The sequence below is a fragment of the Bison bison genome, unplaced genomic scaffold (genome assembly GCF_000754665.1).
Source record: "Bison bison bison isolate TAMUID 2011002044 unplaced genomic scaffold, Bison_UMD1.0 scf7180017864043, whole genome shotgun sequence".
Lineage (NCBI taxonomy): Eukaryota > Metazoa > Chordata > Mammalia > Artiodactyla > Bovidae > Bison > Bison bison.
In genome coordinates this window covers 7,288,961-7,315,908 of record NW_011494615.1, presented here as the reverse complement: position 1 = coordinate 7,315,908, position 26,948 = coordinate 7,288,961, and the positions used below count along the sequence as shown (strand labels likewise).

Below are 26,948 nucleotides of genomic sequence, written 5' to 3'. Positions count from 1 at the left end.
TATTTTATTCTCTGGGTACATTTAGTTTTGGTCAAATAAAATGGTAAAAGCAATTAAAATCACTGACAATGTGTGGCAAGTGAATTTAAGGAATAGTTGCTATGATACATTTATCACCAGAAGATAGAAGAAAGTGTGGCTAGTCAACTAAGGGCTTGGAAGTAGGTAGCCCTGTAATTAATCCAGTTCTATCAGTCAGGCAAATTTCATCCATGTGGGTAAGCCACAGGATGGCCCGGAACAAAGATCAATCCTCAAACCAGTAATGATTAGGGAGCTCAATGAAGCCATGCCAAGAATTTACAAGGAAAAACTCCTCCAATGATTCTCTCTTCTCCTTCAAGATAGGCTGATTCATTCCATAACTAAAAGACATATCATTTGATATTTGTTAAGCACCTACTATTGCCTGACACTCTGAAGTATGTAAAGACAAATCATAGTTGGGTTCTTCTCCTCAACTACTTGTTACAATATATCATCATTTACAATTAAAACACTTCATCCACCATTTTGGTTTTTTTTTTTTTAACATATATACAAAAGATGAAGTACATAACAGAGAACATAAAACAATTCTATTCTATTTTAAAATGACATAACTTAGGTTATACAAAAGAAAAATGTCCATCTCCAGTGAGAAAAATGCTCAAGTAAGATTGCTGAAAGGAAAAAAGTTACTTGGGGGAAAATTAACAACAACAAAACACACAAATGACTTATTCTTCAACAAATTAAAATAAAAACAAGTCAATTTTAAAACATGATTACTCAATGGGAACTGAAAAGGACAAAAAACTGAGATGAATGCACAGATGATAGTGAAAATGTACTCATCCTTCACCTGAGACCCCATACACATCGGGGGCGTAGAGGGCACCAGTGGATCTGGAATGGTGTCTGGAGGCTGGAATAACAGGACCATACAAACCTCATCTATTACCACAGAAACAGGAATAGTGGCAGCACTACAGTCAGGCAAGGACAGTCAGTTAACAATGGTATTGTACTACTCAATACTTAAGGATCAGAATAGTGCCTTAGATAAGGGCAAATATCATCCTCGACACACAACAGATCTTACACCTAAGGGGACAGACATAAGCCCACAGGAGACAAAGAGGCAAGTATTCAAATGGAAGGAAATGTCAAAAGTACAAGCATGAAACAGAAAAATGAACACTGCAATTTAAAAAAAAAAACCACTATGGTAAATAGTAACCAATAATAATCTTATCTCCTCTAATCCTGAACGCAGGGAGGTAGTTGTTACTATTCAATTTGACAAATGGCTAAACTAAAGCACAGAGAAAGGTTCATTAATTTGATCAAGGCCACACTCAGTAATTGTAGTCTTTCAGGGTCTTTGCTCTTGAACAGTACACATACCATCCTCACATTGTTCAAAAGATAACATACCTCATTTATATTAGCATAAACATTTTTTTTTACACAACCTAAGTTTGGAATTCAGTAGATTTAAGTATCAAAGCACATTTGAACACCAAAAGGGGAATATTACTGATTTGATTTAAAAAATCTAGAAATATGTGACTTTTCCCTATATTTATGACATCTCTCTAAATCTAAATTTAGTCTATTTTAAAACTTTAGATCTTAAAATCCTTATTTTCATCATGTTATAAAGTCAGTCTTATTCTTAAATGCACAAATAAGGGAGGAAAATTTCATTTTATTATTTAATGAAACATATGACCCTTATTTTAAAAGTTACTCTGCTGCAGACATATTAGAACAGTTGAAGTACTTTTACTATATGAATTACTCTTTTGTCACAGAATGAATAAGAAAATGATCAAAAAGATGTAAAGACAGGATTAAAGACAGAATGTTGCAAAAAATGTTTAATTAGACCCTGAAAGGTGATCGGTATCATTAGTAAAACATACTAATATATAGTTGGTTTTAATTTTACCCAACAGAATAATTAATAAAATGATAAGGAAGCGTTGAACCAATATGGAAATGGTTTAATAGATAAAAAACCTTTTGAAATCAACAGTTATCTGTGGCTGAAGATAACACTCATATGCTGGTAATAATGTAGCCTTTTTTTTCAATCTTAGTTCCAGAAACAGAGGGAAACTAAGAGTGCGAGTTCCAGAGTTCATCTTTGCCTCGCTCTGGTTTACTTCTGGTGTATCAGGGCCCCGACGCTCGCTTTGTGCTACAACTGAGTAAGTGGCAAACCACGGGATTCTTGTGTTGAATGGCCATATGCAAGTCAGAGGCGACAGAAGGCTTCACCAAATAAAGGAAGACAGCAAAATGCAGGCAAATGAACCAGAAAATCCTGATCTCTGGGAATGGTATTTTTATCCCCGTTTAACAAATAGGGCTAATCCCCTATCTTTGCTATGCAACATCTATATGTAAACAAAAGGCTATAAAATTTAATTTTTCTAAAACTGTATGATAAAAAGGTTAACCACCTCTAAACCAAATAGGATGTTTCATCACAACTGAGAAAACTGCCTCCTTTAATAACAAAATTTTAATGATCTCAACTGCCAAATGGAGACTGAGATAAATCTAGAAGATTAATGACTAAACAATATCTTCCCCCTGGCTCAGCCTGTAAAGTATCTGCCTGCAATGCGGGAGACCTGGGATCAATCCCTGGGTTGGGGAGTTCCCCTGGAGAAGGAATGGCAACCCACTCCAGTATTTTTGCCTGAAGAATCCCATGGACAGAGGAGCCTGGTGGACTACAGTCCATGGGGGACACAACTGAGTGACTAACGCTTTCACTTTCTCTTTAAAAATAGGCATATTAACATGTTTATAATTAGAAGTTGGTTATAGATTTCCTCTAATCTCTGGTGTACAGTTTTAAAACGGTCTAGAAACATATTTTGTTTTTTCTTGCTATCTCATGCTTTCTACTAATTCTACATTATACAAGGTATTATACCATTAAAAAAATCAAAGATCCTTGCCACTAATATATAACGCCACTAACTGCAGGTGAGCGGGCACTGTTCAGGGGCAAGAGGTAGAAGAGCGGTGCTGGCAAGACGGCAGTCCTGATGGCCACACGCTCACGGTGTCAAGTGCTGCTTGGAGGGTCGTCTCCAGGGAATCTCTGCTTTAAAGTGCCTTCAGATTAATGCCAAGAACTACGTGCTGTTGTTATCCTCATTTTACAGATAAGGAAGCCCTGGTACACAACAGCTACAGAGCTGGGATGTCAACCAGACCATCCGACCCTAGAACAGACACTCTTAAATGACTACAGCCCACTTCAACTCTTAAGGTGATGTGCTTATGTTATGCAAATATAGGATTTATTTCATTTTTAAACAGACATGCATGAGGATTAACCAATCTATATATACATGTATGTGTGTCTGCATGTATACACACATACACAGACACGCTACAACCTACTGTATCATCATACATGAACTAAACCTATCTCTGGCAAAGTACAGAAGGAAACTCGTTGGCACCTGGAACTGGAACACAAACAAGGGTTGAGGATTTCCCTGTCTGTGTTCCTAGCTCAAAGAGTCGGTAGAGGATAGTTCAGTAGTGATATAGTTGAACCACATGGCCCAAAAGAAACTTAATTTCTCAGAAATCCTATACCAAAGGGTCTACTGAAGGAAGTAATGCTTCCAACAGCTAACGAGTGGAACCATGTTCTATTTAAGTGTCACAAAATCTGAAGTGCAACTCTCTTAAGTGTTTCAATAACCTACACTCTATGGAATTAAAAGAAAAAAACATGAAATGACTTTAGGTAAGTGTATAAAAATAAAGTACTATTTAAAATCCTGAGGACCACACAGAAATTCTAAAGACTTTCAACATAAAAAAATTCTGCCTCTCCAACTACTCTAAAATACTAAAAGTTTTAAAAGACCATTTAACATTTTATAATTGAGGTAAATGTAGTATTACAGTCAAGGTTACGGTACAATCTCTATAATAAGGAACAGATAGGCTGCACAGCAATGACATGATAAAAGCTAATGCATGGGAAATGCTATTAAACTCTAAAATATATAAAAATATTAATCCCTTCCATTTTCATAAGTAGTTCAAATATTATTTTACAGCCTTCTTTCCAGCAATCTTAAATATCTAAGGTGAAGAGTGAATAATTCTACTGAAAAGCATAAACATCTTTATTCTTATCAAACTAAATAGTCCACATTTCACTTAAGAGTAATTACTTAAATATTATCTTTATATTTTATATTATTAAGAAAAAATCTTGAATTCAATGTTATGTAATCTGAATCTGTGTGATATTTACTTGACTATGAAGGCAATTTGTTTATCTAATGTCTAATTTGCTTATTTAAGACAAGTAAATGTTAAAGGAACTTCCCAAACATGTAACTTCCCTCTGACTGTCCTTAAAAAGACAGAAAAGAGAGGCAAAGATACAGTTAATAAAGCTAAATCCAGGGTCTTCTGAGGTTATCAGATGGTGCGAACACAACAGGGAAGCCCAGACAACTCACCAAGGGGCTGGAAAGAGCGCACAGGACTCGTATCCCTGCTGCTCTCCCGGCTGGCTTCCCGGCTGCACCCTTGACTCACGCTTGGCCGAGGAATCCGACTGCTTCGGGCTGGCATGAAGCAATGGCAGCACAGAAGTGGAGTAAACAGGAGAAGGGTTTGTATTTTTGATATTTTGGTTTCATTCTTTTCTTTCTTATAAAGCTAATAAATAACAAGTTCTGCTAAGGATGAGAAGAAATGATTCTTGATGAAGCATTACCAGGAATACCATTAAAAATTCTTGATTACACTCTTCTAGTTTATATGTGATTAGAAGAGCAAAGTGTATTTTACTAAAATTAAACAGCTGCAAAGAAAAAAACAGATTTAAAACAGAAATACCACTTCCAATATAAGACATCTAATTTCATTTTTAAACCTATATTTCAATTCTTCTTGAATTTGAAGTTGTTTTCCTCAAACTTAGAAGTACCTAAATGAGGTCTTCAATGCTACCAAGTCCTAAAGTACAAAAGAAACACAAGGTCCCAAGTTTCACACAAGGATCTTACCCACTGAGAGCCGAGATGGACTGGCCTCTCTGCTACAGCCCTGGCTTCGGGGTATCTTGCTTCTCTTCTGTGTGGAGGCTGAATTAACCAGGACTCTCTGAACACCAGAGCTCACAGTGGAGAGGGCTGTTGTGGTCAGAACTCTGCCTGGAGACCCAGACCGGCTGCCAGCTGAACACCAAACACAGATATAAATGTCAACCTGTGAACTCCAAGAGATCTTTGTCAAAAGGATAAAAATTCAAGAAGTACATCTGAGAAACCTGTGATTCAATGGCAAGTTCTAAGTTCCAAGGAAATAGATTGAGGAAGCTTTATATATATACTGAAAACCTGGAATAAAAAGATATACTATATATATATATACACACACACACACATATATATATGTATACACACATACTAGGGTTGAATGGTAAATCAAGTAAATATATTTTCAGTTTTGGGGAATATAAGATGTTATGTTTAATAAGGGAAACACTATTATGATTTTTGGAACATAAATAGTAGAAAAGGTTTCCAAAGAAATAACTTATCTAACAATACACTTCATGTAAATATAGTTTCATTTAACTCTATGTTAAAAAGGTATCTATTAAAGCTATACATTTATAAGGAAACAATAACTCTATTATTGATAACATTCTTGTTAGGAATATAATAAAATTTATTTTATTATAATTTAACATAACTGGTATAATATATAACAGTTATAATATAACGGTTTGAAAAATTTGTTTTTCAAACTGTTAAAACAGTTTGCCTGTTGAGATGTCTTGAAATGGGCATAACAAAGTTGTCTATCTTGCTACTTACATACATTTTAAAATTTTTACAAGATTAAATTTTATTTATTTGTTCATTTATTTATTTTGGCAACACTGAGTGGCATATAGGATCTTCATTCTCCAACCAGGGATCAAACCCGTGCCCCTCACAGTGGAAGTGTGGAGTCTTAGCCATTGGAAAGCCAGCAAAGTCCCAAGATTAAATTTTAAATGTTTACAAAGTTGGGCCAGCTAAAAAAGAAACAGGTTTTGCTATCTGCCTTCAAATAAAAAAGGGGTCTTGGGTGGCCAAAGTCTGGCATGTAGATGTTTTGGTAGAACAAAGATTAATGGGCAAATAAATATCAAAGAAAATAGATTCTTTCAAAACTAGTAATTTCCAGTCTTGGAAGAGAGAAGATGTGGTCAGGTAGAGAGAGGGAGCTGGACAAAATCTCAAAGACGGGGGCAAGACTTTTAAAAAAAGAAACATGAGTTCAAACTAGAATTGTATAGTTTTTAAAGGGGTAAGCTCCTTGTCAACCAGAGCATTTTGTGTTTGCATTGACAAGGAAAATAAACTAGGTAAGTCCAAGGTATATATAATTTAACTCTAGATTCTGGATAGTAGCATTATAAAAGTTAAACCTGAACTTAAATAAAATAAAACTCCATGAAAGCAACGTTTTCTCTTTGTTGGACACTTCTCCACAGTCACTGCTCACCTTCTATCATCTTACCCAGTCACGCCTCACTTCCACAGAGCAAAGATTAAAGACTCAAAGTCAATGGGGAGAAGCAGGGAATGTCACTGCAGAAGGAGTGCTGAGTTCAAGGGAGGGAGTGGTGACTTTTTAGTTCAAACCAGCCCCGTATTGAGGTAACACTGGCCACATTTTTGGATTTGTTTTTAATGAAAGCTCTGACATTTTCTGATTTTTATCATGTTGTACAGACCAAATAGCACATGAACAGAGGCAGACTGGATATGATCCGTAGGCTGCTGATCTGTGACCCTTGTTACTGTTTTCTTGGCACGGTGTTCCTGAATACAATTTAAACTCATGCTTAATTCCTAAACTTTACCAGTATACAATATGAAACTCATTTTCTGCTGTTTATAGCAATACTATAAAACAAAGCAATGTTTATGATGAAACTGACAATTTATTATTTGTGTAGAAAGAATTCTAAATTATTGCAGGGAAATTATACAAGTGTACTTTAAAATGATGGTTCATCTGAACTGTTCCACGACATTTCAGGAGAAGAATGTTTAGATGAGGTTTCTTTCAGTCATAACCTTAGGGATACTCACAAGGCACCTATTTTCTCCATGCAGCGTCTAAACTAAACATACACACCAAAAACACCCGAACACCCAACATGCCACAAACTCACAATGCAAGGTAAGCTGATGGAATATTTTATGGGAATGTGACAATATAAAAAGTATAATGAACTGACCACATACAACATGTTATTCTGTTAAAACCAATGTAAGTTTAGGAGGTGAAGGTGTTGGTAGGAAACTGGAGAACTCCTTGAGATGTGGATCTATTCAGCAGAGAAGAAACATGCAGTATAGAAGCAAGAGTAACCACTCCATCTATTCTAGATTGGCTGAATTTATCAAAACTATGTAAGCTCCCTCTCTATATATTTGAATTCATTCATGCCCTGTGCTAGGAAATGTAACTGGCAGTATTAATCATTTCATGCTCTTCTCCACTACCTGCCATGAACAGCATGATAATCCAGTGCCTACAACCCATTTTGCAGTCATTCATACTTAGAAGAAGAAAATATCATGGCTCTTTCCCCAGCAAAAGAACTAGCAGGTTAATTATTTCTTTGAGGAAAACCACAGTTGATAAAAAAAAGTGTATGATGCACCTAGCAATATCATGCTACTAGAAAATAATTTGCAAAATTTGAAATTGGATAACTAATTTCTCTTGTGTTGCCTAAAGTTTTCAAATCACTGTTTTATACTTTTTACAAGCTATTTTCAAGGCACTACTAAAGCTCCCCTGCTTTGGGATGTTTACACTTTGTGGGATCAACATGGATAATTTTAAAAAACCAGGGTTTTGGTAACAAATAAGGACAAGTCACAGGAAAATCAAAATTGGGAAATTTTATCCCAATAATGGCTACAAAATGATAGAATATTAAATGTTAAGAATTTCTGCTGAATAGAACCCATTCTTGATAATGAAAATAGATGATCAAACAACTGATGCACATATAAAGTCTATAGATTCTTACCACCAATGGTATTAGCAGATTGTGATCCTGAACAAGTGTAAAGGCAGAATTAGGGTAAGGGTTATAATCCATGAAGAGGGAAGGAGCAGATTTAAAATGCATGGCAGATGGAAATAAGAAGGCTTTAGTCAGTTTTGAAAATTAAAAATCCTAAAGCAAAAAAAGCAAACTTTAACAAAAGCAGAACACTGAGTAGCTTTCACAGCTGGTCACTGAGATCAGACATCAATGTACAAAGCAGATGAAATGAAGGTGTAAGTGCAGGTTTTTCAGCTTTTCTTCTGATAGGCCTACAATCTAGATAATTAAATGTTTAAATAATAAAAATTTAAACATTTAAAAACTACAGGTGAGGAAGAATTACAGCATCTTCTAGCTGAAGAAAAATTACATGAAAACGCTACAGATTTTATCTTTCTTAAGACACTGGGGGAAAAAACTGAACAGTAGCAGGGTGGGTGGGGAGACAACATTTCTGACAGGCTGTACAATCATTTGTACATCGGTCAGTCACTACCGACAAGAAAAGACACAATCTTTAAGTAAATAATTAAGTCTGGAAGTCTCTCCATTGGGTCTGCTTTCAATTTATTTTTGGTTAGCCATTAGAACATACTTGCTTTGACTCAAGATTTTTTTCCCCTAAATGGTGATATAAAAGTATGTAAAGGCCATGCAAACCCCAGTGAATTACTTTACAACAAAGTGAAGATGGAGACCACAGTAATATTTCTGTGTAAATGTGTGTAAAGAGACTTGCATCAAATTATATAAAGCTGCAATATCTTTTTTCAAAAGAATTTGAAAGGAAACAGTCATTCAAATAAATATATAAGCAAGCAAATAAAAACCTCACCAGTATGATTTAAAACCTAAGTGATTTTACTGTGGGAAAGTTATCTGATCTTAAAATCTTACTGGGTCTTAAAGCCTATTATTATGTTCTCACACTCTAGGAGAGGATTTGAAGTACTGTGCATAGGGTTTCAATGTCAAAAACCAAATATAAAAAAATTATTGTATATTCTCGATATGATCAGTAGTTATAATACACTTAAAATGGAGGTCCTTAAGTAATATATTAAGAAAATCATACACAAAGCACTTTGAATCTCTGCCATGAGTTCAGTCTTAGTATTACTTTAGAAGAAAATTCAGTAAAATATCTCACATGAAATTGAGTTTTATCCTTAAGATACTAGATACAGCTTCTGGTTGCTATCTTTACTTTTCCTTATGCTTTAAATTTCCTTCACCATTATTTTTGTTTCCTGAAGGCAGTAAGACTAACAAGGTATAGAAAAATGCACAACAGGAGTATAAAATTCAGTTGACATCACATTAAGAAAAACAAGGAGATCACTCTTATCAGCTAAAATATAGAGCACGTACTTTGTGCTCAGGCAAGTATACTAATTTCACCCTCACAACAATCCTGTAAGACTATCCTATTCATTCTACTGGTTATATTAGAAGTACACAGAAGTGTAACAACTTTAAATAACCTGGAATAGCCATGATCAACTCTGGGAAGTACAGCTCCAGATACCATGATCTAAATCAATACTTCTCAGACCTGACTGTAACAGAAATCACTTAATGATCTTGTTGAAGACTGAATTCACGACACCTGTGGTGAATTTCTCAGGTGTGCATTTCCCAGCTGATGCTGATGCTGGTTTGGGCATCATATTTGGAATGGCAAGGCTCGAAACTCCCGTGTTATATGCTAAAGATTAAGTTACTTTAAACAATTACTCTAGTTTTCCTATTTGTAAATAATCCTCAATTTGCAGACCAATTTTACTGGAGCATTTCTGCTTCTTTTTAGGACTCTTGTTGAGTGCTCCAAACTTTACCCTGCCTGGATTTTTTTAACTTGGGAAAGAGGAGAATCTGCTAGGCTGGACGTGTCTAATCATCTCCTGGCACCCTCTAAGCCCAGCTCCTTTCCCTAAGATTCAAGAATCAAGTTAAAAAACAGACGAACTGGGCATCTATATCTTGAAATATTATCTAAAGAACAGTACAAGATAGCTATGTTTATTTCTTTCCAAAATGGCCAAGTATTGATATAAAGAAGAACCCCAGAATTACCTCCCTAGAAAAAATTCCTGTTCTAAGAGGCATGTACTAAGGAAAATTTCTTGATAAAGAAGAAAAGAGATCTCTTTTAAATTAATTATGCCATAAGTGTATATATTACTATTCTGGAACACAGAGGAATGGATCATTCATTTTACCTAGAATTCAAAATTGTGCTTTTTAATAATTGCGCTTATGAGAAACTCAGCTTCCAATGAAATTGCAAAAATATAAATCTTAAATTTAACAAGGAATATTAACAAAACTGGTCATTTCAATTTGTTTCCTCTTTATGAGTCAGTATATACCTGCCAAAAATGCTGACTGTACTCTAATGGATTTTAGGGAAAGTACAAAGATACTACATACCTGTCCTTGAATAATTAGCTAGATGCAACCAGATTTGATGCTAACATACAGCAATTATTTTGCCCCTAAAAAGCACAATTTTCCACATTTACAAGTTTCTGAGTAGACTGTGAAAACCTTAATGCTAAGAGAGTTGTGTTATCTCCATGCAAAAGTCTGTGTAACAGATGAAGTTTCTCTTTCTAAGTGGCAGGTATCAATGATGCAGCCCTAATAACACACCAAAGACAAGACAACACCCACTCCAAAAGTTCGAAAACATGCACAACTGACCCAAAACATTGAAAAAAAAATACCTTCATTTTTGTCAGGTGATGATGAACCTAAAGTACAGAACAAGAACTCAGTATGTGGCTTGTCTTTTTGGGAATTAGTTTTGTCTTTTTCCACTGGTCAATCTCCTAATACAGTAACATACAAAGAACACGCTTATCCTAACATTGTAGAAACACGAGAGAACTAATAGGCAATACATACGCTGTGACTGAGACACCATCTTTGTTCGACTTCTTCCTCTGGAATCTGTCTTGGCATTTCCCATACTAGCAAGTGGTGCTGAAAGCTTTGCTCTCACCCGGCCTAAAGAATAAAATGATTTATATAATTACAGACATTTTTCTATAATATTTAGTAATGAGGGGAAAAAAAAATCTCACTATAATTTTCTAATTGGGTGTGCTTCTCAAGTATCATTAAATTCTGTAACACTGTAAACTTCACTTTAAAGATTAGCGTTCCCTTAAAATTTTAAAAATATATACTGTTTTTTATGTGTTGCACCATAAACTAACTTTCCTTTAAGGGTAAGAGTAAAGTCAAGCTAAAAGATCTCCATTCTCAGTTTGATATTATTAGTCCCGTAGGGTTATAATTAAGATAATTACCACAGGCATACACTTATTCAGTTTCCATGAAATTTAATTTATTCTCAAATTCAGCCTATAGTTTAAAATACAAGCCTAAGCTTAGAAACAAGAGCCCAGCCTTTCTGACTGAAAACGTACTTCCAAAGGGATTTGCATGAAGATACAATACTAGCTAAAATATCTTTTTATATGGTGTGCTAAACATCAGAGTACTACAGATATACATGGACACGTTTGCTATTCTCTTCCCCAAACAACCAAATTCCATTTATAAAATTATTTGAAGAAACACCAATCACAGAGGAGTTGGCACTTTTCTCTACACATTTCCTTCTCTAACTCCAATCAGTATTCCTTCCTTCTCTATTACTGTTTCATCCCCCTCCAGAAACCAAGGCGCAGAAATGTTTCTAGAGCTCTTGAACCAAAGGAGAGAATGCTTATTTATCAAAGTGCTTAAGTAAACTGTCATCAGAAAAAACAAAAATATATTACTAGTAGGTACTTTGGTGTTCTCGAGCAACAGCCTCAATCACTATCACATTGGAACCCATACCAATGTGATCATGGAGAAGGGCTCAGAATCCTTTTCATTTAAAAGGCACAACTTGGAGGGTAATCACGATCTACAGGCTAGCTTAATAACGGCAATATTAATTAAGAAAACATATCTAGAGGTAAGGAAAACTTCCAAATTATGAAATGAGTGAGGGAAGAGAAGAGAATAACTAAGAACAAGGAATTAAATGAAGCAAAATGAGAAGTACAGGTGGTAGATCCTCTCATTCTATCAACTTCTTCAAGGCCCCCCGAAAGCTCATGATTCAGGACTTTCACCCTTTTACAGAGTCTGCTTAGAATAGGACATGATGTTCTCCTGACCAAGAAGTAAAATAGAAAGAAAATTATTATTTTTGAAATGCAAAATTTATCCATTGTAATAAAGAAGTTAGGATAAAGTATTTTGATATTACCATCTAAATTATAGTGACACAGTGCCAGAAACTATTTTTATAAAGTATTCTAAAACTTAAAATACGAAAATATTTAAATATGTCAGAGTAAACATGAGACCATCAAAATGTCAAATCTACCTGGTTGTATTACAAGAAAATACCACTCATAAAATCTGGGAAAAAACTGTGTTTCATATCAGAGGCTTAATTAATAAGATAGCCTTTAAGTAGAATAAATAAAAACACTGAAGTTTTTCCTTTCTCCAAATTGAAAAGTAATAAATATTTTTAAAAAGGTAAATTGGTTCAGTAAAATAAAGTATTATATCTAGCAAGGTTTTTGTACTTCCAAATTCAAACTATATGCAATTCCCCAGGCACTGATTCAAAATCAAAGATACATTTAAAAGCTGACAAAATAAATGCATTTAAATGGGATGATATTTAAACTCCAATGATAAAGCAACGATGCGTGCACTCACAAAGTATAAATGAACTGGCAAAAATTAAAAAACAAAAACATAAAAGAAAAGCGTTAATGTCACTATAGGAAAAATGAAACTATGTAACTTTATACTAGGTATTATTAAACACGTGAAGCAATTATATTTTTTCCAGCATGAGATAATGCAAGATACACAGCAAAACTCCAGGATGAAGGATTAAAAAAAAAAAAACCTACATGAATAACACAACCAAACACAAAATGTAGAGGCTAGCACAGCTGGCAAATTACAGATCTGCAAAGAAAGTAGCCTATTTTAGTTTTTAATATTTAATTCCTACTAATGAAAATATTAATGTAGAGGTATTTGTGTTACTAACAAAATGTTTAATTCTTACCATCTTCAGATGCTGTTCCTAAATAAGAGAAATAAAACAATAACATTTCAACAAAGTCTGCCAATGTTGATATTAAGACTTTGCTTGTGCCTCCCACCCAAGATGAAAACAAAAGGGCAAAAGAAAAAAATATCTTCTAGTTTGATAGCCTTATATTAGCTTTTAAAAGGTTTTGAGATAAAACAAAATTTGAGGTAACCTAAAGACTCACAGCACAAAACAGTTAAAACTAGACAACTGAAAACAGCAAAATTTTGTAACAGACCAGTTTGTCCACTGTATTTCATATTGAAAATTTTAAATGAAGAAAAGTAACAAAACTAATTACTCAAGAATGATACAACTCTGTCACTGCTCCCTTCCAAACAAATGTTTTAATGTATCTTTCCAGTGTAAGAATACTTTCTGAGCATTCTCAAAAGGGAGCCCACGGAAGAACTAGAAAAGGAACTGACAAACATGGGATCACATCCATGACCCAGGCCGTGCTGTTTTCATCAAAGCGTTACCTATGAATCTGTCAGCTCTTTATTCAAGCTTTTTTGTACTCCCTAAGATGCTGTAAAAGCTAGCAAAAAAAATTATCAAGTAAAGAGAACTTCCTGGCAGTCCACTGGTTAGGACTCCACATTTTTACTGCGAAGGTCTGGCTGGGGAACTGAGATGCCACAAATTGCACAGCACGGTCAAAAAAAAAATCAAGGATGAATATCAGAACTTGTTACTATTATAGAGCAATAGCAGATATTTCTCTCTGTGTGTGTATATAGATTAAAAAAAAAAAAGCAGGACTAAACATCAGTTAGAGTATCACATTATATAACACACGTGATTTCTCAAATAGGCTGATGTTTCTGACCCAAACAAGAAAAATTTTGATCTGGAAAATGAGAATAATTTGTTTTTTAAGGATCCAGACTCTCAGTGACAGAAGTGATACCACATGGTCTGAAATATAGAAACTACCTATTGGTGGGTTTTCATTCATTTAATAATTCCTTAAATTTATGAAATACATTAAACATAAAGAGATGCACAGAGACCAATTATAAATAACACGCATGTACCCAAGCCAAGATTAAATAAATCATCAGAGTGGAAGATAAACCAGTTTCAGAGTTTATGTAATAACTGATAGAAAAACACACAGTTTTCCATTTTTCCTAGATCTCATACTGTGACTTACAGATTCATGATCTTCTTACAAGTTCTTACAAAAAAGCTCAAGTTCCTAGATAACACTGTAGTATCTGATGATGTGAAGGAGAAGTAAGGATAATAGAGTCTAGTACTAGACAAAAATATCATACAGATAAAAATGATCATATTGGATCAAGCAACTAAAGATAAACTAAATAATGAAATTTAAAAGGTACAGCTCAAAATAAGTTCAATTTTGATTAAATGTTCATTTGAAACACACTCTTAAAAAGGCAGCATCTGTACCTGGCATTTTATTTTCATAAATGACCACTGTTATTGTTTTTTAATCACTACGTTGTATCTGATTTTTTTCTGTCCCATGGAATTTCCCAGGCAATAATACTGGAATGGGTTGTCATTTCCTTCTCCAGTGGATCTTCCTGACCCAGGGATTGAACCTGAGTCTCATGTGTCTCCTGCATTGGCAACAGATTCTTTACCACTGAGCCACCAGAGGAGACATATGAATCTGTAAAATATGTGATCTGTCTCTCTCTATAGCAGAGTTAGTAAGCTAAAGAATTGAATTATGTGACTTATGAGGTTCCTTTCTCCTGAATCTGGTATTTCTGAGAAAGACTTGAGAAATCGAGAATATTGTAAGGGCTCAGGTTAAAAAAAGTTAAGAAAACTGATTTAACTTAAACAAACAATAATCTAGTATTTGAATAAACTGAGAAACCCAAAATGGATATGTCTAGCCCCAAATTCAATCAGAGAATTATGGAACCATTTTCACATTAAGACTGCTGCTAAATAAGCAGTCTATTTTCAGAAATTAAGAGAACAAAGATATTACATAGAATCCAAGAACCATAAAATTTTTTAGTAGAATTAGAAAAGGAAGTTCTTACCATCCATCTTGTCAGAAGTATCCTCTTTGATGAAAGAGCAAGCAAAGAACAGAGGAAAACTTGGTATATTAGAAAAAGATTTTATAACCCCTGGAAAACATTATTTTTAAGAAGACAGAATTCATAGCACAGACATGAAGCTTTTTTTCAATTAAAACATACTAGATTAAATAAGATGAGTTTCCTTTGTTAGACAAAGATACCAGAAAAAAAAAAAAAAACTGAATTGATAATCAGTCTAGTTTTTATTTGCCTAGAGAAGTTAGAGAAGCCCATGTTCCAACCTTGGACGCCTCCACCATCAGACAAACCTCCTGCTTGGGTCTGCTGAGCTTCTCATAATCTAAGTCACCTCGCCTTGCTTTCTTTCTTCCTCTATAGGCTAGAGCACACCCCCAAATTCCACTCTAAATTTAGCTCTTTTGTCATTATCTTCCTTCTACTGCCTTGCTGCTTCCTCACCCCATCCTTTCCTAGCACTTTCGGTCCTGTAAGCCTTGAAGTATGGATAAATCAAACGACTCTAATTTTCTACCCCGCTACACTGAGGTGCCCCAACAGAGACAATTATAAAACTACAAAGTCATGCATAAAGGCACTGCTAGAAACTAGGGAAATCATCAGGCTTGGCCTTGAGTGACTGTGCAGAAAATTATTAACATACCAGGCCTGATACTCTTAAGAAGAGCCTAGTTACAGGGCTGGCCCTTAGCTGGCCGCTGGGAAGTTACTTCTGGATCCTGACTGTTTCAGTGTTGGGGACAAGGTACTGAACTCCTGTTAAAGAACTTGCCTGAACTGTTTTTGCAGATAATGTGATTTATGGGGAACACCTGCTCTCTCTTTGGGAGAATGATGCTGGTAGTTGTGGCTGGGTGTATGGCAGTGCCTACCTCACCACTCCCCCTTTACCCTCACCCTGGGCTGAGTCTTCAGTGAGTCTCTCCGGGCAGAAACACTACACACATGTTCTACAGTCACTGACAGAGGAAGGAGCATGTTTCACACAGCCCATCGTTCTACCTCTGGGAGTGATAACTCTGAAAGCCTGTGCCTCAACGCCTCCAGAACACCCAACGGGATGTTCTCCCTTGCTGATCCTGCTGTGTGTCCTTTTGCTCTAATAAACCTCAGCCATGAGCACAGCCAAGTCGTGTGAGTTCTTCCAGCAAGTCTCTTAAATGTGTGGGAGGTTGCAGGAAGGCCAGAAGAGTACCCCACCTCTTGTGGCCCCTCAACAAGCTGTAGCATACTTCTAGTCACCTCTCAGACATCCTGCATCCTGCTTTTTATTAGCAGTGTCCTGACTCTGCTTCCTCAAACCTGAAAACACAGACACAGTAAACTCCTGATGACGTGGTTCTCAACGCCCAGCTGCCCCAAAGACACGTGAACTACCTGCTTCTTCCTTTTCTTCCCCCGACCTCAGTGACGCTGATGACCCTTCAACATCCAAGGCTAACTCCCTAGCGCTTACATCCTATTCCTTATGCCTCTTGTAAGAATTCTGGCCATAAGCGATTTCCTCTCATTCTTGCATTTTAACTTTTTCTTCTCTACTGATCCTACCAACTTAGTATACAAACATATGTGACTCCCTTAATTTTGAAAAAACAAAAAGTTCATTAACCTTTAACTATAGATAACTGCTACAATGTTTTTTCATCTCTTCTCAACCGTTAAGCATTGGAATAATTTATGCAGATTCTCCTTCCAACTTCTTCCTCAATCAAAGAAGTCTGACTTCTGTCACATGACACCACTGAAACCATTTACTTTCTTTTTCATTTAGGCAATCTCACAAACCTAGCCATTTGGCATAGATATATCAAGGTTTCCTTAACAGAAATTCCTGTCTCCTCAGGATAAACTCCTTCCTCAGGATAAAGTTTTAAAGGGTGGACCTCAAAACACTCATCATACCCCACTGTCAAAGGATTCAGTACTTTAGTGGCGGAAAAACCCAGTGGCAACTGCTTCAGTAATGTATTGAGTTTAATATGGAAAGATTATGACAAGAACAATCTCTAATCATTTCTGAATCTAATCTCAAGCACAGATCTCTCTCCTGAGTTTTCTGCCACTGTATGTAATTCTTTCTCATATACTACTGTGCCTCCAAAACAATTCCAGGTTGACGTCTCGGCGATGTCAAACTCAAAATGCATACAACTCAACAAGCTTTTAGCTGCTCATCCTTTAGCAACCTACTGATAGACTGAGAGACTGTTTCAATACAGAAGCATATTATCTCTGGATCCATAAATGTTCAGCCATTATAAACAAGAATCAAAGTGAAGAAAACAAAGAACATACAAGTCACATCTGTATAAGAAAGGTCAGAAAGAGTGGAGGAGGGCGTCTAGGAAGGAAGAAGAGAGGAAAGGAGGGAGGGAAGGAAGGAAGGAAGACAGTAAGGAAAAGAGAAAAAGACACAGAAATAGAAAGAATGAGAAAATCTATTTTCTAAGCCCGGAAAGAGCTACAGGCAAGGATCTCTTTGTCCCTGAATGTGAGCCTGGGTCAGGAAAAAAAGAGGACAGAGGCACCTTTCCCTTTTGTAAGAAAGCAAACATGCCCTTCAAACCTTAAGGAACCAAAGAAACAAATTAAGGAATCTCATGGCACTGTTACGACTTTCTTATGAAAAAAACATTGTAGCAAATGGCTTTCAAATTCACATTAAAACATTTCAAATTCAATATTTTTTTCCTAGTACTAAAAAATAAACACTATTAAATGTTTTTATTGTTAAGACTCATAATGAATAAATTTTATTATGTTTTCCATTTTCCCCACTTAAAAAATTAATGTATAATTCATGTACCATAAAATTCACTTTCATAGTACACAATTCAGTGCTTTTAATATATTCACAAGACTGCACAACCCTCATAAATATCCAATTCCAGAACACCTTCATCACTTCTAAAAAGAAATCTTACACCCACTGATGTCACCCTCTATTTTTCCCAACTCTCATCACTTAGCAACAATTAATTTATATGTTTGTGTGGATTCACCTATTCTATGCATTTCATGTAAATGGAATCATAAATATGTGCCAGTTTGTACCTAACTTGGTAATGCTTTCAAGTTCCATCCATCTTAGAGGATGCACTAGTATTTCATTTTTATGTCATATGATCCTTTTTATGGCTGAGTGATATTCCATTTCATTGTATGTACATATCTGCTTAACCATTTACCAGCTGATGAACATTTGAGTTGTTTCCACTTTACAGCTGTTATGAATAATGTTGCTTGAACATTTATTCATGTATATATTTTAATTAGAACATATGTTTCATATGTCTTGGGTAAACAGCCGGGAGTGGAACTCTCTGTTTCACTTTTTGAGAAACTGCCAAACTGTTCCCAGGGTGGCTCTGCTTACATTCCATGAGCAGATACTTGTGATGCTCATACTTGTGATGTTTCAATTTCTCCATATCTTCACCAGCCATCCTAGTGAGCATGAAGAGGTGCTTTTGAATTTCATTTCCCTAATGTCTAAAGATGTAGAGCATCTTTTTATGTGCTTTCATTGGTAATTTGTATATTGTCTTTAGAGAAATGCGTATTCAAATCCTTTGCCTATTTTTTAAACAGAATTGTCTTTTTGTCACTGAGTTATGAAAATTCTTTATATATTTGAGATCTAAGTCCTTAATCAGATACGTGATTTGCACATTTTTCTCTATTTTGTGTGTTGTCTCTTCACTTTCTTGATGGTGCCCTTTGAAACAAAATTTTTAATTTTGAAGAAGTCCAAGCTTTATCCAGCTTCTCTTTGGTTGTGTGTGTTTGGTAAAGCATCTAAGAAAACATCGCATCATTCAAGGTAATGAAGATTTATACATGTGTTTCCTTCTAAGAGCTTTATAGCTGTAGCTCTTACATTTGGGTCTTTAATCTATTTTGAGTTAATATTTTGGATATAGTATGAGGTAGGCGTCCAAATTCATTTCTTGGCATGTGGCTATCCAGTTGTTCCAGCATCATTTGTTGAAAAGAATTCTTCTCTATGGCATGGTCTTGGCACCCTTGTTGAAAATCAACTGATCACAGATATATGGGTTTATTTCTGGACTCTCAATTCTTTGCATTGGTGTACATGTCTATCTTTATGCCAGTACCACATGGACTGGATTATTGTAGCTTTGAAGTAAGTTCTGAAATCAGAAAGTGTGAGTATACCAAGTTTGCTCTTTTTTTCCCAAGATCATTTCATCTATTCTGGATCCTCTGCATTTTCATATGAATTTTAGGAGCAGTTTGTCAATTTCTGTAAAAAGGTAGCTGGACTTTTGAGAGGGATTACATTGAATCCGTAAGTCAATTTCCTATCTTAACAATGAATGCCTTTCCATTTATTTAGATCTTTAAATCCTCTTAACAGTGTGTTGTAGTTTTCAGTGTACAAATGTGAAAGAAAACATACATATGGCCTTAATTCCTGGCAGAGCTCCTAAATCCCTTGTAATTTCTTACATGGTAGGATGGAGTACCTTTTGTTCTATTATTTGCTGGTGACCTAGTATCTGACAGAGCTCCTAAATTCCTTGGAATTTCTTGGGTGACAAGAGTGTCTTTTGTTCTACTGCAGCATTTCCTGGTGGGCTCCTGGATAGCTTCACGATGTGGGACGGTCCCAGAAAGATGAAACCATGGTTTGAAGCTTGGAATTTTCAGCCCCATCCTCCATCTTCTGGGAAGGGGCGTGGAGTTGGAGACCAAGTAAATGATCAACTAGGACTTTGTGATGAAGCCTCCATAAAAGTGCCAAAAGCACAAGATTCAGAGGTCCTCGTTGGTTTAACATACCCATATGCTGGGAGAGCGGCACACTGCAACTCCACAGGGAAAGCAGCTCTGGGCTTCAGACTTTTCCAGACCTCGTCCCCTGTATCTCTTCATCTGACTGCTCATTCATATCCTTTAATTCCCTTTGTAAAGGAGGGGGGCAAGGGCACCTCTGACTTAGAGCCAGTTGGTCAGAAGCACAGGTAACAACCTGGACTTGCAGTTGATGTCTGAAGTGTGGATGAGTCGGGGCGGGAGCCTTTAACCTGTGAGGCCTGTGTTAATATATATTATGTTCCAACTGAATTGCACTGAAGGATACCCAGCTGTTGTCTGATAATTGCTGGTGTGAAATCCCACACATTGGTGTCAGCAGTGTGAGTGTGAGAGTAAAGGAGAAACACAGGAGTAGTTTATTCCTAGAGAAGTCTTACACTCCTTCTGTTATATAGATTCCTAAGTATTTTTTCTTTTTGCGGTTATTGTCATTGGAAATGCTTTCTTACTTTATTTTCAGATTGTTCACTGCTAGCATTTAGAAATCCAACTGATTTTTGCATATTGATCTTACCTTCTATAACTTTTGCTAAACTCATTAAAAAGCTCGAATAGTTTTTTGTGAATTTCTTAGGATTTTCTATATATACGATCATGTTTTCTATATGTAAGATCAAGTTTTACTTCTTTTCCAATCTCGATATTTTTTATTTCTTTTTCTAGCCTAACTGACCTGGCTAGAATTTCCATGGCAATGCTCTTAGGAAGGGCAAGAGTGGACATCCTTATCTTGTTGATTTTCAGAGAAGCATCCAGTCTTTCATCATGTCATATATGATAGCTGTGGATTTTTCACAGATATCTTTATCAGGCTCAGAAAGTTTCCTTCTATCGCAGTTTGTTGAGTATTTTTATCATGAAAGGGTGACAGAATTTGTCAAATGCCTTTTCTGCATCTAGTGATCATGTGATTTTTATCCTTTGTTCTACTACAAGGTATATTATATTGATTGGTTTTCATATACTGAAATAATAATGCGTTTCTAGCAAGGTAATGTTTCAAATACAGAAAAGTTTTATGAAAATTAAAAGCAGTGATCAACCCACTGTTGACATCTTTGTCAACATTTTTGTACAGTCCTATAAATAAAAATGTTCACAAGTATTATTCATAATTGGAGAAGGCAATGGCACCCCACTCCCGTACTCTTGCTTGGAAAATCCCATGGACGGAGGAGCCTGTTAGGCTGCAATCCATGGGGTTGCTAAGAGTCGGACACAACTGAGCGACTTCACTTTTACTTTTCACTTTCATGCATTGGAGAAGGAAATGGCAACCCACTCCAGTGTTCCTGCCTGGAGAATCCCAGGGCTGGGGGAGCCTGGTGGGCTGCCATCTATGGGGTCGCACAGAGTTGGACACGACTGAAGTGACTTAGCAGCAGCAGAACATTATATATAGAAATATAAAGGAACTTTAGCTACATGCAATGCTATAGATGAATCTTACAAAAAACCGTATTTGCCAGTCCTTCATATGTATAATTTTATGCAAAATGATGAAATTATCATACATTTTTTAGTAGGCTGTATCACTTGATCTTTATCAAAAATATGACTTGTCAGTGGCTGCATGGCATATATAAGGGTATACCATAACTTAAACATTTCCCCTTGTAACATATCAAACTTGAATCTAATACATTATTAAAAACATAATAAACGTTCTTTCTATTTCTTGGCATAGTTATCTAAAAACATTGGACTATAGGCTCAAAACATCGAACATTTAAAAAAGCTTCATGGGTATCATGAAAATGCCACTCAGATAAAAGTGCTCCATGATTATTTCACATCTGTACTTTTAACCGCATTCTTTATGACCAGCAGTCACTAACTTTAACTTTCTTGTTTTATTTATAGGTCAATTTGCATCTGTTTGATTACAACTGTTCAATATCTGTTCTGCTGTTTTGGTGGCAATTCTGAAATATGCTTTTCTTGACATATATAAAATTTTTTTTCTATAAAAATAAGCTCACCTGTATTCCCGAGATGTATAAAACTTGAAGACATTTTAGCTTTTTTTGCAGTACCTGGCAAAACCTTTTTCCCTTTCTGTTTTCAGCCACTTGTTACACTTAGATTTCAATCTGAGAGACTTTTCCCTCATGGATTTTTGGCTTTTATACTTAGAAATGTCTTCTCCAACCTGAGATTAGATGAATATTCAACTATTATGTTCTCATCAAGTTGCTTTATATTTTTATTCAACTTTTTAGTCACCTGGAATAAATTGTTATACAGTGTAAAACATGATTCTAACTTACTTTTGTACCAGATTGCAAGCCATGTGTCTAAACACTGTTTAATGAATAATCTATGCTTTCCTCACTGGATGCAGCCATGCCACTTCCCCATGTAGTACATACACATCCAGAATCTCTGCACTTCCTATGGACTGCCAGTGGTCTACCTGCCTAGTGTTCTATCACTACTACTCAAGAGAAAGAAAAATGAAGCACAAAAGTAAGACAAATAATACGGCTAACCAACCGGAAACTCTTACGATGCATATAAAAAACAAACTCTGAATGGCTTTGGGGATGTAAGTTTAAGTTTTGATTACGATTAAGCTTTGCAGTTTTCCCAGATTCCCAAAAGCCTTTACCTTCTTGGGAAGGGAACAGAGGTAGGAGAAGGGGAACAGAGAAGCTGGGTACAAGACCGAACTTCCTCAGTAACCAGCAGCTGGATGAGGCAGTAGCACAGAACTGAGAAAATTCTACAGGCAAATCAAGGAATCAAGAGCTGTTCCTTTGATCAAGATGATTAGGAAGAGGAGAAATAAGGCATTTTAGATATCTCAGAACTACATTCCAAGGACAGAATCATATAACATGTACAGACTACTCATAATTAGAAAGAATGAAATAGAGATGATAAAGTTATCACCACGTTACTGAAATTGATGACGGTTCATTAGTGTCCTGAGACCAGGGAGAAAATGCAGTACAGTTTCCTATAGTGAGCCAGCTTACCTAGTGATGCATAGGAACCTGGATTCAGGGCCCCTGCACCTAACCGGCCACTTCGCACAGCTTGTCCGGCAGCATGATGTGCCTTGGCACCAGCAGCAGCATTCACATCAATGTCACTTCGTGAACGCTGCAGGCTTCCAGGAAGAGAGCTGGCTTTGCTGCTGCCTGCTGATACTATGAAGAACAAAGGAAAGGTAACCTGTATTATTTTCATCATTGCAAATGGCGTAAAAATTATATACACTTGAAATCACCACAAGATACTGAATAATGATCCAAAAAGGAAATAGTGGCCAAATGGATACTAGAAAAGTACTTTTATTTCTAGATTCTACAAAAGTACTTTAAAATCAGGATGCCCCAGTTTCAATGTTGTTGCAAGTAAATCATCTTGGACAATTTTTTCTCAATATTTCTCTGCCTCATCTCCCCCTTCCAAAAAAATGGGAAAAAATAACTATACTTTGTTAAAACTTCATAGGATTGTTTTGTAAATGAAAAGATGATATTTACAACTGATTCATGAAACTGAAGTGCTACACAAGATAAATAGATTTATTTGACCATAAAAATAATGCAAGTAGAACCAGTCTGGGGATAAGATAATTCAGAAAATAATTCAGGTTCTGCCACTCTCAGGCAATGCAAATTAAGTCATTAAATTTCTGGTGTTTAATGGCTGAGATGCTGAAAGAAGTCACCTCAGTTCAAAAATGGACCTGAATAAATATTAAAACATAAAAAATAAAATAAAAATAAATTTCTGGTGTTTAGTTTTTCAGTTTTAATAAGGAGTTTTATAAACTCTGAGTTATGACCCATTAATAAAGCTGTGAAATTAACCGAGTGGGTCAGGATGGCACTTTAAAGAAATGAAACAAAATAGAAAACAGAGTGTGTCACAAGTAAAGGTAAGTAGACTTCCTGGAACTTCAGATTATACTATACACATATATTGACATATAATATACTACATGTTACATGTATGTTGTAGGTATATAATTACATATAATACATTGTATGTAGTACATGTATATGGTATACAAACACAGGTTGTAAAGTGTATATGTGTGGTATTTACAATGTAAAATGATTTTCTCCTTGTGGGTCACATTAAAACAGTTTAAAAGCTATTGTTTTTAACTATTTAGCTTTTAAACAGTTCTAATGTGCTTCAAAAACTTTTAAGGAAAACTTTAAAAATGTTTTAAACTTTTAAATTCTTGATGACACACTGAGTGAGAAAAGCTTTTTACACAGTAACATTTATTTATAAAGTCACTTTTACTTTATTAAGTAAAATATGCTATGACTCTTAAAAAGGCAATTTACCTCTTCCAGCCACAGCAGATGGGTTTGCTGTAGACCATTTTGCAGAAAAGGGGCGACTGCAAGGTAAAAAGAAATACTTTTAATAATTTATCACTCCTCTGATAACACTTAATGAAACACCACTGAGATTTCTGAAGAGTTGAGAAGTACTTGGTTTCAATTTTTCTTTGACAAATCACTTCAGAACAGTTGCTGTCATGTATTACTGGTATCTAAATTAGTTGTGAAGCAAAAATGAAATAACTAGCACTGAATAAAGACTGTAAGCTCTACAGGAACAGGGACCAGGTGGCTGTATTCACTCTTGTCCTCGGCACACATATTATAACAGGGAACTCAATAATGGCCCTCTCCAACACTTTTATTCTGAGGTATTTTACTTAGAAGGAGAGAGAGGGAGTATTATTACCAGTACACAGGGAGTTCAGTGAAACCAAAGCCTCCACCACCTAAGTCATAACAGTTGTGGCCACTGGAAAGTCAAGCAATTACTCTGTAGGTATAATGCCATCTACAGCAGTGCTATTAAGTGTTACTGTGTGGGGCAAGAGAAGCAAAGCTACAACTGCTGCTGAGGGTAACGTGTATTAACACGTACAGAAAGCAAAACAGCCAGTCATTTCAAAAGAATCCACTGCCTCCTTTATTATCTTTTCTGATTACTTACCTGTAACTACAACGGTACTCTGCAGCCCCAAAATAAACATATCTAAGTATGTAAGAGGGTCTGGAAAGTACACCTATGAATTTTATTTTACTTTATTATATTATTCATTTTTTCACTTGCTTGTCATGCTATGTGGCTTGTGGGATTTTTAAAAATTTTATTATTTATCTTTGGCTGCACTTGACCGTCGTTGCTGTGCTGGCCTCCTCTAGTTGTGGTTCAAGGCATTCTCGTTGCGGAGGCTTCTCTTGTGGAGCTCGGGCTCTAGAGCACGCGGCTTCAGTAGTTGTGGGTCTTGCGCTGTAGAGCGCAGGCTCGGCAGCCGTGGCCCACGGTCTTAGCTGCCCTGTGACATGTACAATCTTCCCAGCCTAGGGATCGAATCTGTATTCTCTGCATTGGCGGGGGATTCTTAAATCACTGGACCACCAGAGAAGTTGGCTTGTGGGATTTTTAGTTCCCAGACCAGGGACTGAATCTGGGTCCATGACAGTGAGAGCATAGAGTCCTAACCACTGGACTGCCAGGGAATTCCCTATCTACAAATTTTAAAGGTGAGGGGAAGAGAGGTAATGTCAGACTACTGAAAATATTCTTAAGTTATTATTGTGTGTAAGTCGGTCAGCTGTGTCTGACTCTGTGACCCCATGGACTGTAGCCCACAAGGTTCTGTCCATGGAATTCTCCAGGCAAGAATACTGGAGTGGGTTGCCATTCCCTTCTCCAAGGGATATTCCTGGCCCAGGGATCAAACCCAGGTCTCCACGCTGCAGGCCAATTTTTTACCATCTGAATCACCAGGGAAGCCCTAAGTTATTATTATTAAATGGTAAATTTGGCATTTGGTTATCAAACCCAATATTATATTATTTTTATAACTGTCTCCTAAAACTGTTATGCTGAGGCAGATTGATTCAAGTCCACAGATTTCAAAGTTGTTTATGTTTAAAGATGTTCTAATAAAATACCTTATTTAGATCCTTGCCACTCAAAGAATGGTCCATAGACAAAAAGCAGTGACATCACCTTCAGTTCAGTTCAGTTCAGTTGCTCAGTTGTGTCCGACTCTTTGCGACACCATGAATCGCAGCACGCCAGGCCTCCCTGTCCATCACCAACTCCTGGAGTTCACTCAGACTCACATCCATCGAATCAGTGATGCCATCCAGCCATCTCATCCTCTGTCATCCCCTTCTCCTCTTACCCCCAATCCCTCCCAGCATCAGAGTCTTTCCCAATGAGCCAACTCTTCACATGAGGTGGCCAAAGTACTGGAGTTTCAGCTTTAGTATCATTCCTTCCAAAGAAATCCCAGGGCTGATCTCCTTCAGAATAGACTGGTTGGATCTCCTTGCAGTCCAAGGGACTCTCAAGAGTCTTCTCCAACACCACAGTTCAAAAGCACCAATTCTTCAGTGCTCAGCTTTCTTCACAGTCCAACTCTCACATCCATACATGACCACTGGAAAAACCATAGCCTTGACTAGACGGACCTTTGTTGGCAAAGTAATGTCTCTGCTTTTAATATGCTATCTAGGTTGGTCATAACTTTTCTTCCAAAGAGTAAGCATCTTTTAATTTCATGGCTACAGTCACCATCTGCAGTGATTTTGGAGCCCAGAAAAATAAAGTCTGACACTGTTTCCACTGTTTCCCCATCTATTTCCCATGAAGTGATGGGACCAGATGCCATGATCTTAGTTTTCTGAATATTGAGTTTTAAGCCAACTTTTTCACTCTCCTCTTTCACCTTCATCAAGAGGCTCTTTAGTTCCTCTTCATTTTCTGCCATAAGGGTGGTGTCCTCTGCATATCTGAGGTTATTGATATTTCTCCCTGAAAT

The 26,948-nt window shown here is 36.3% G+C and overlaps 1 protein-coding gene across 1 annotated transcript in view; it reads right to left on the bottom strand.

Annotated features, from left to right (window-relative positions):
* CLASP2 (cytoplasmic linker associated protein 2) overlaps positions 1 to 26,948 on the bottom strand; it is a 175,513-nt gene that overhangs the window by 52,465 nt on the left and 96,100 nt on the right. The window contains exons 17-21 of the mRNA XM_010835579.1: positions 24,439 to 24,494; positions 23,107 to 23,280; positions 11,018 to 11,119; positions 5,049 to 5,219; positions 4,497 to 4,604 (exon numbers count right to left, since the gene is read on the bottom strand). Of these exons, the coding sequence (XP_010833881.1) occupies positions 4,497 to 4,604; positions 5,049 to 5,219; positions 11,018 to 11,119; positions 23,107 to 23,280; positions 24,439 to 24,494 (611 nt within the window). The remainder of the gene's footprint in view (positions 1 to 4,496; positions 4,605 to 5,048; positions 5,220 to 11,017; positions 11,120 to 23,106; positions 23,281 to 24,438; positions 24,495 to 26,948) is intronic.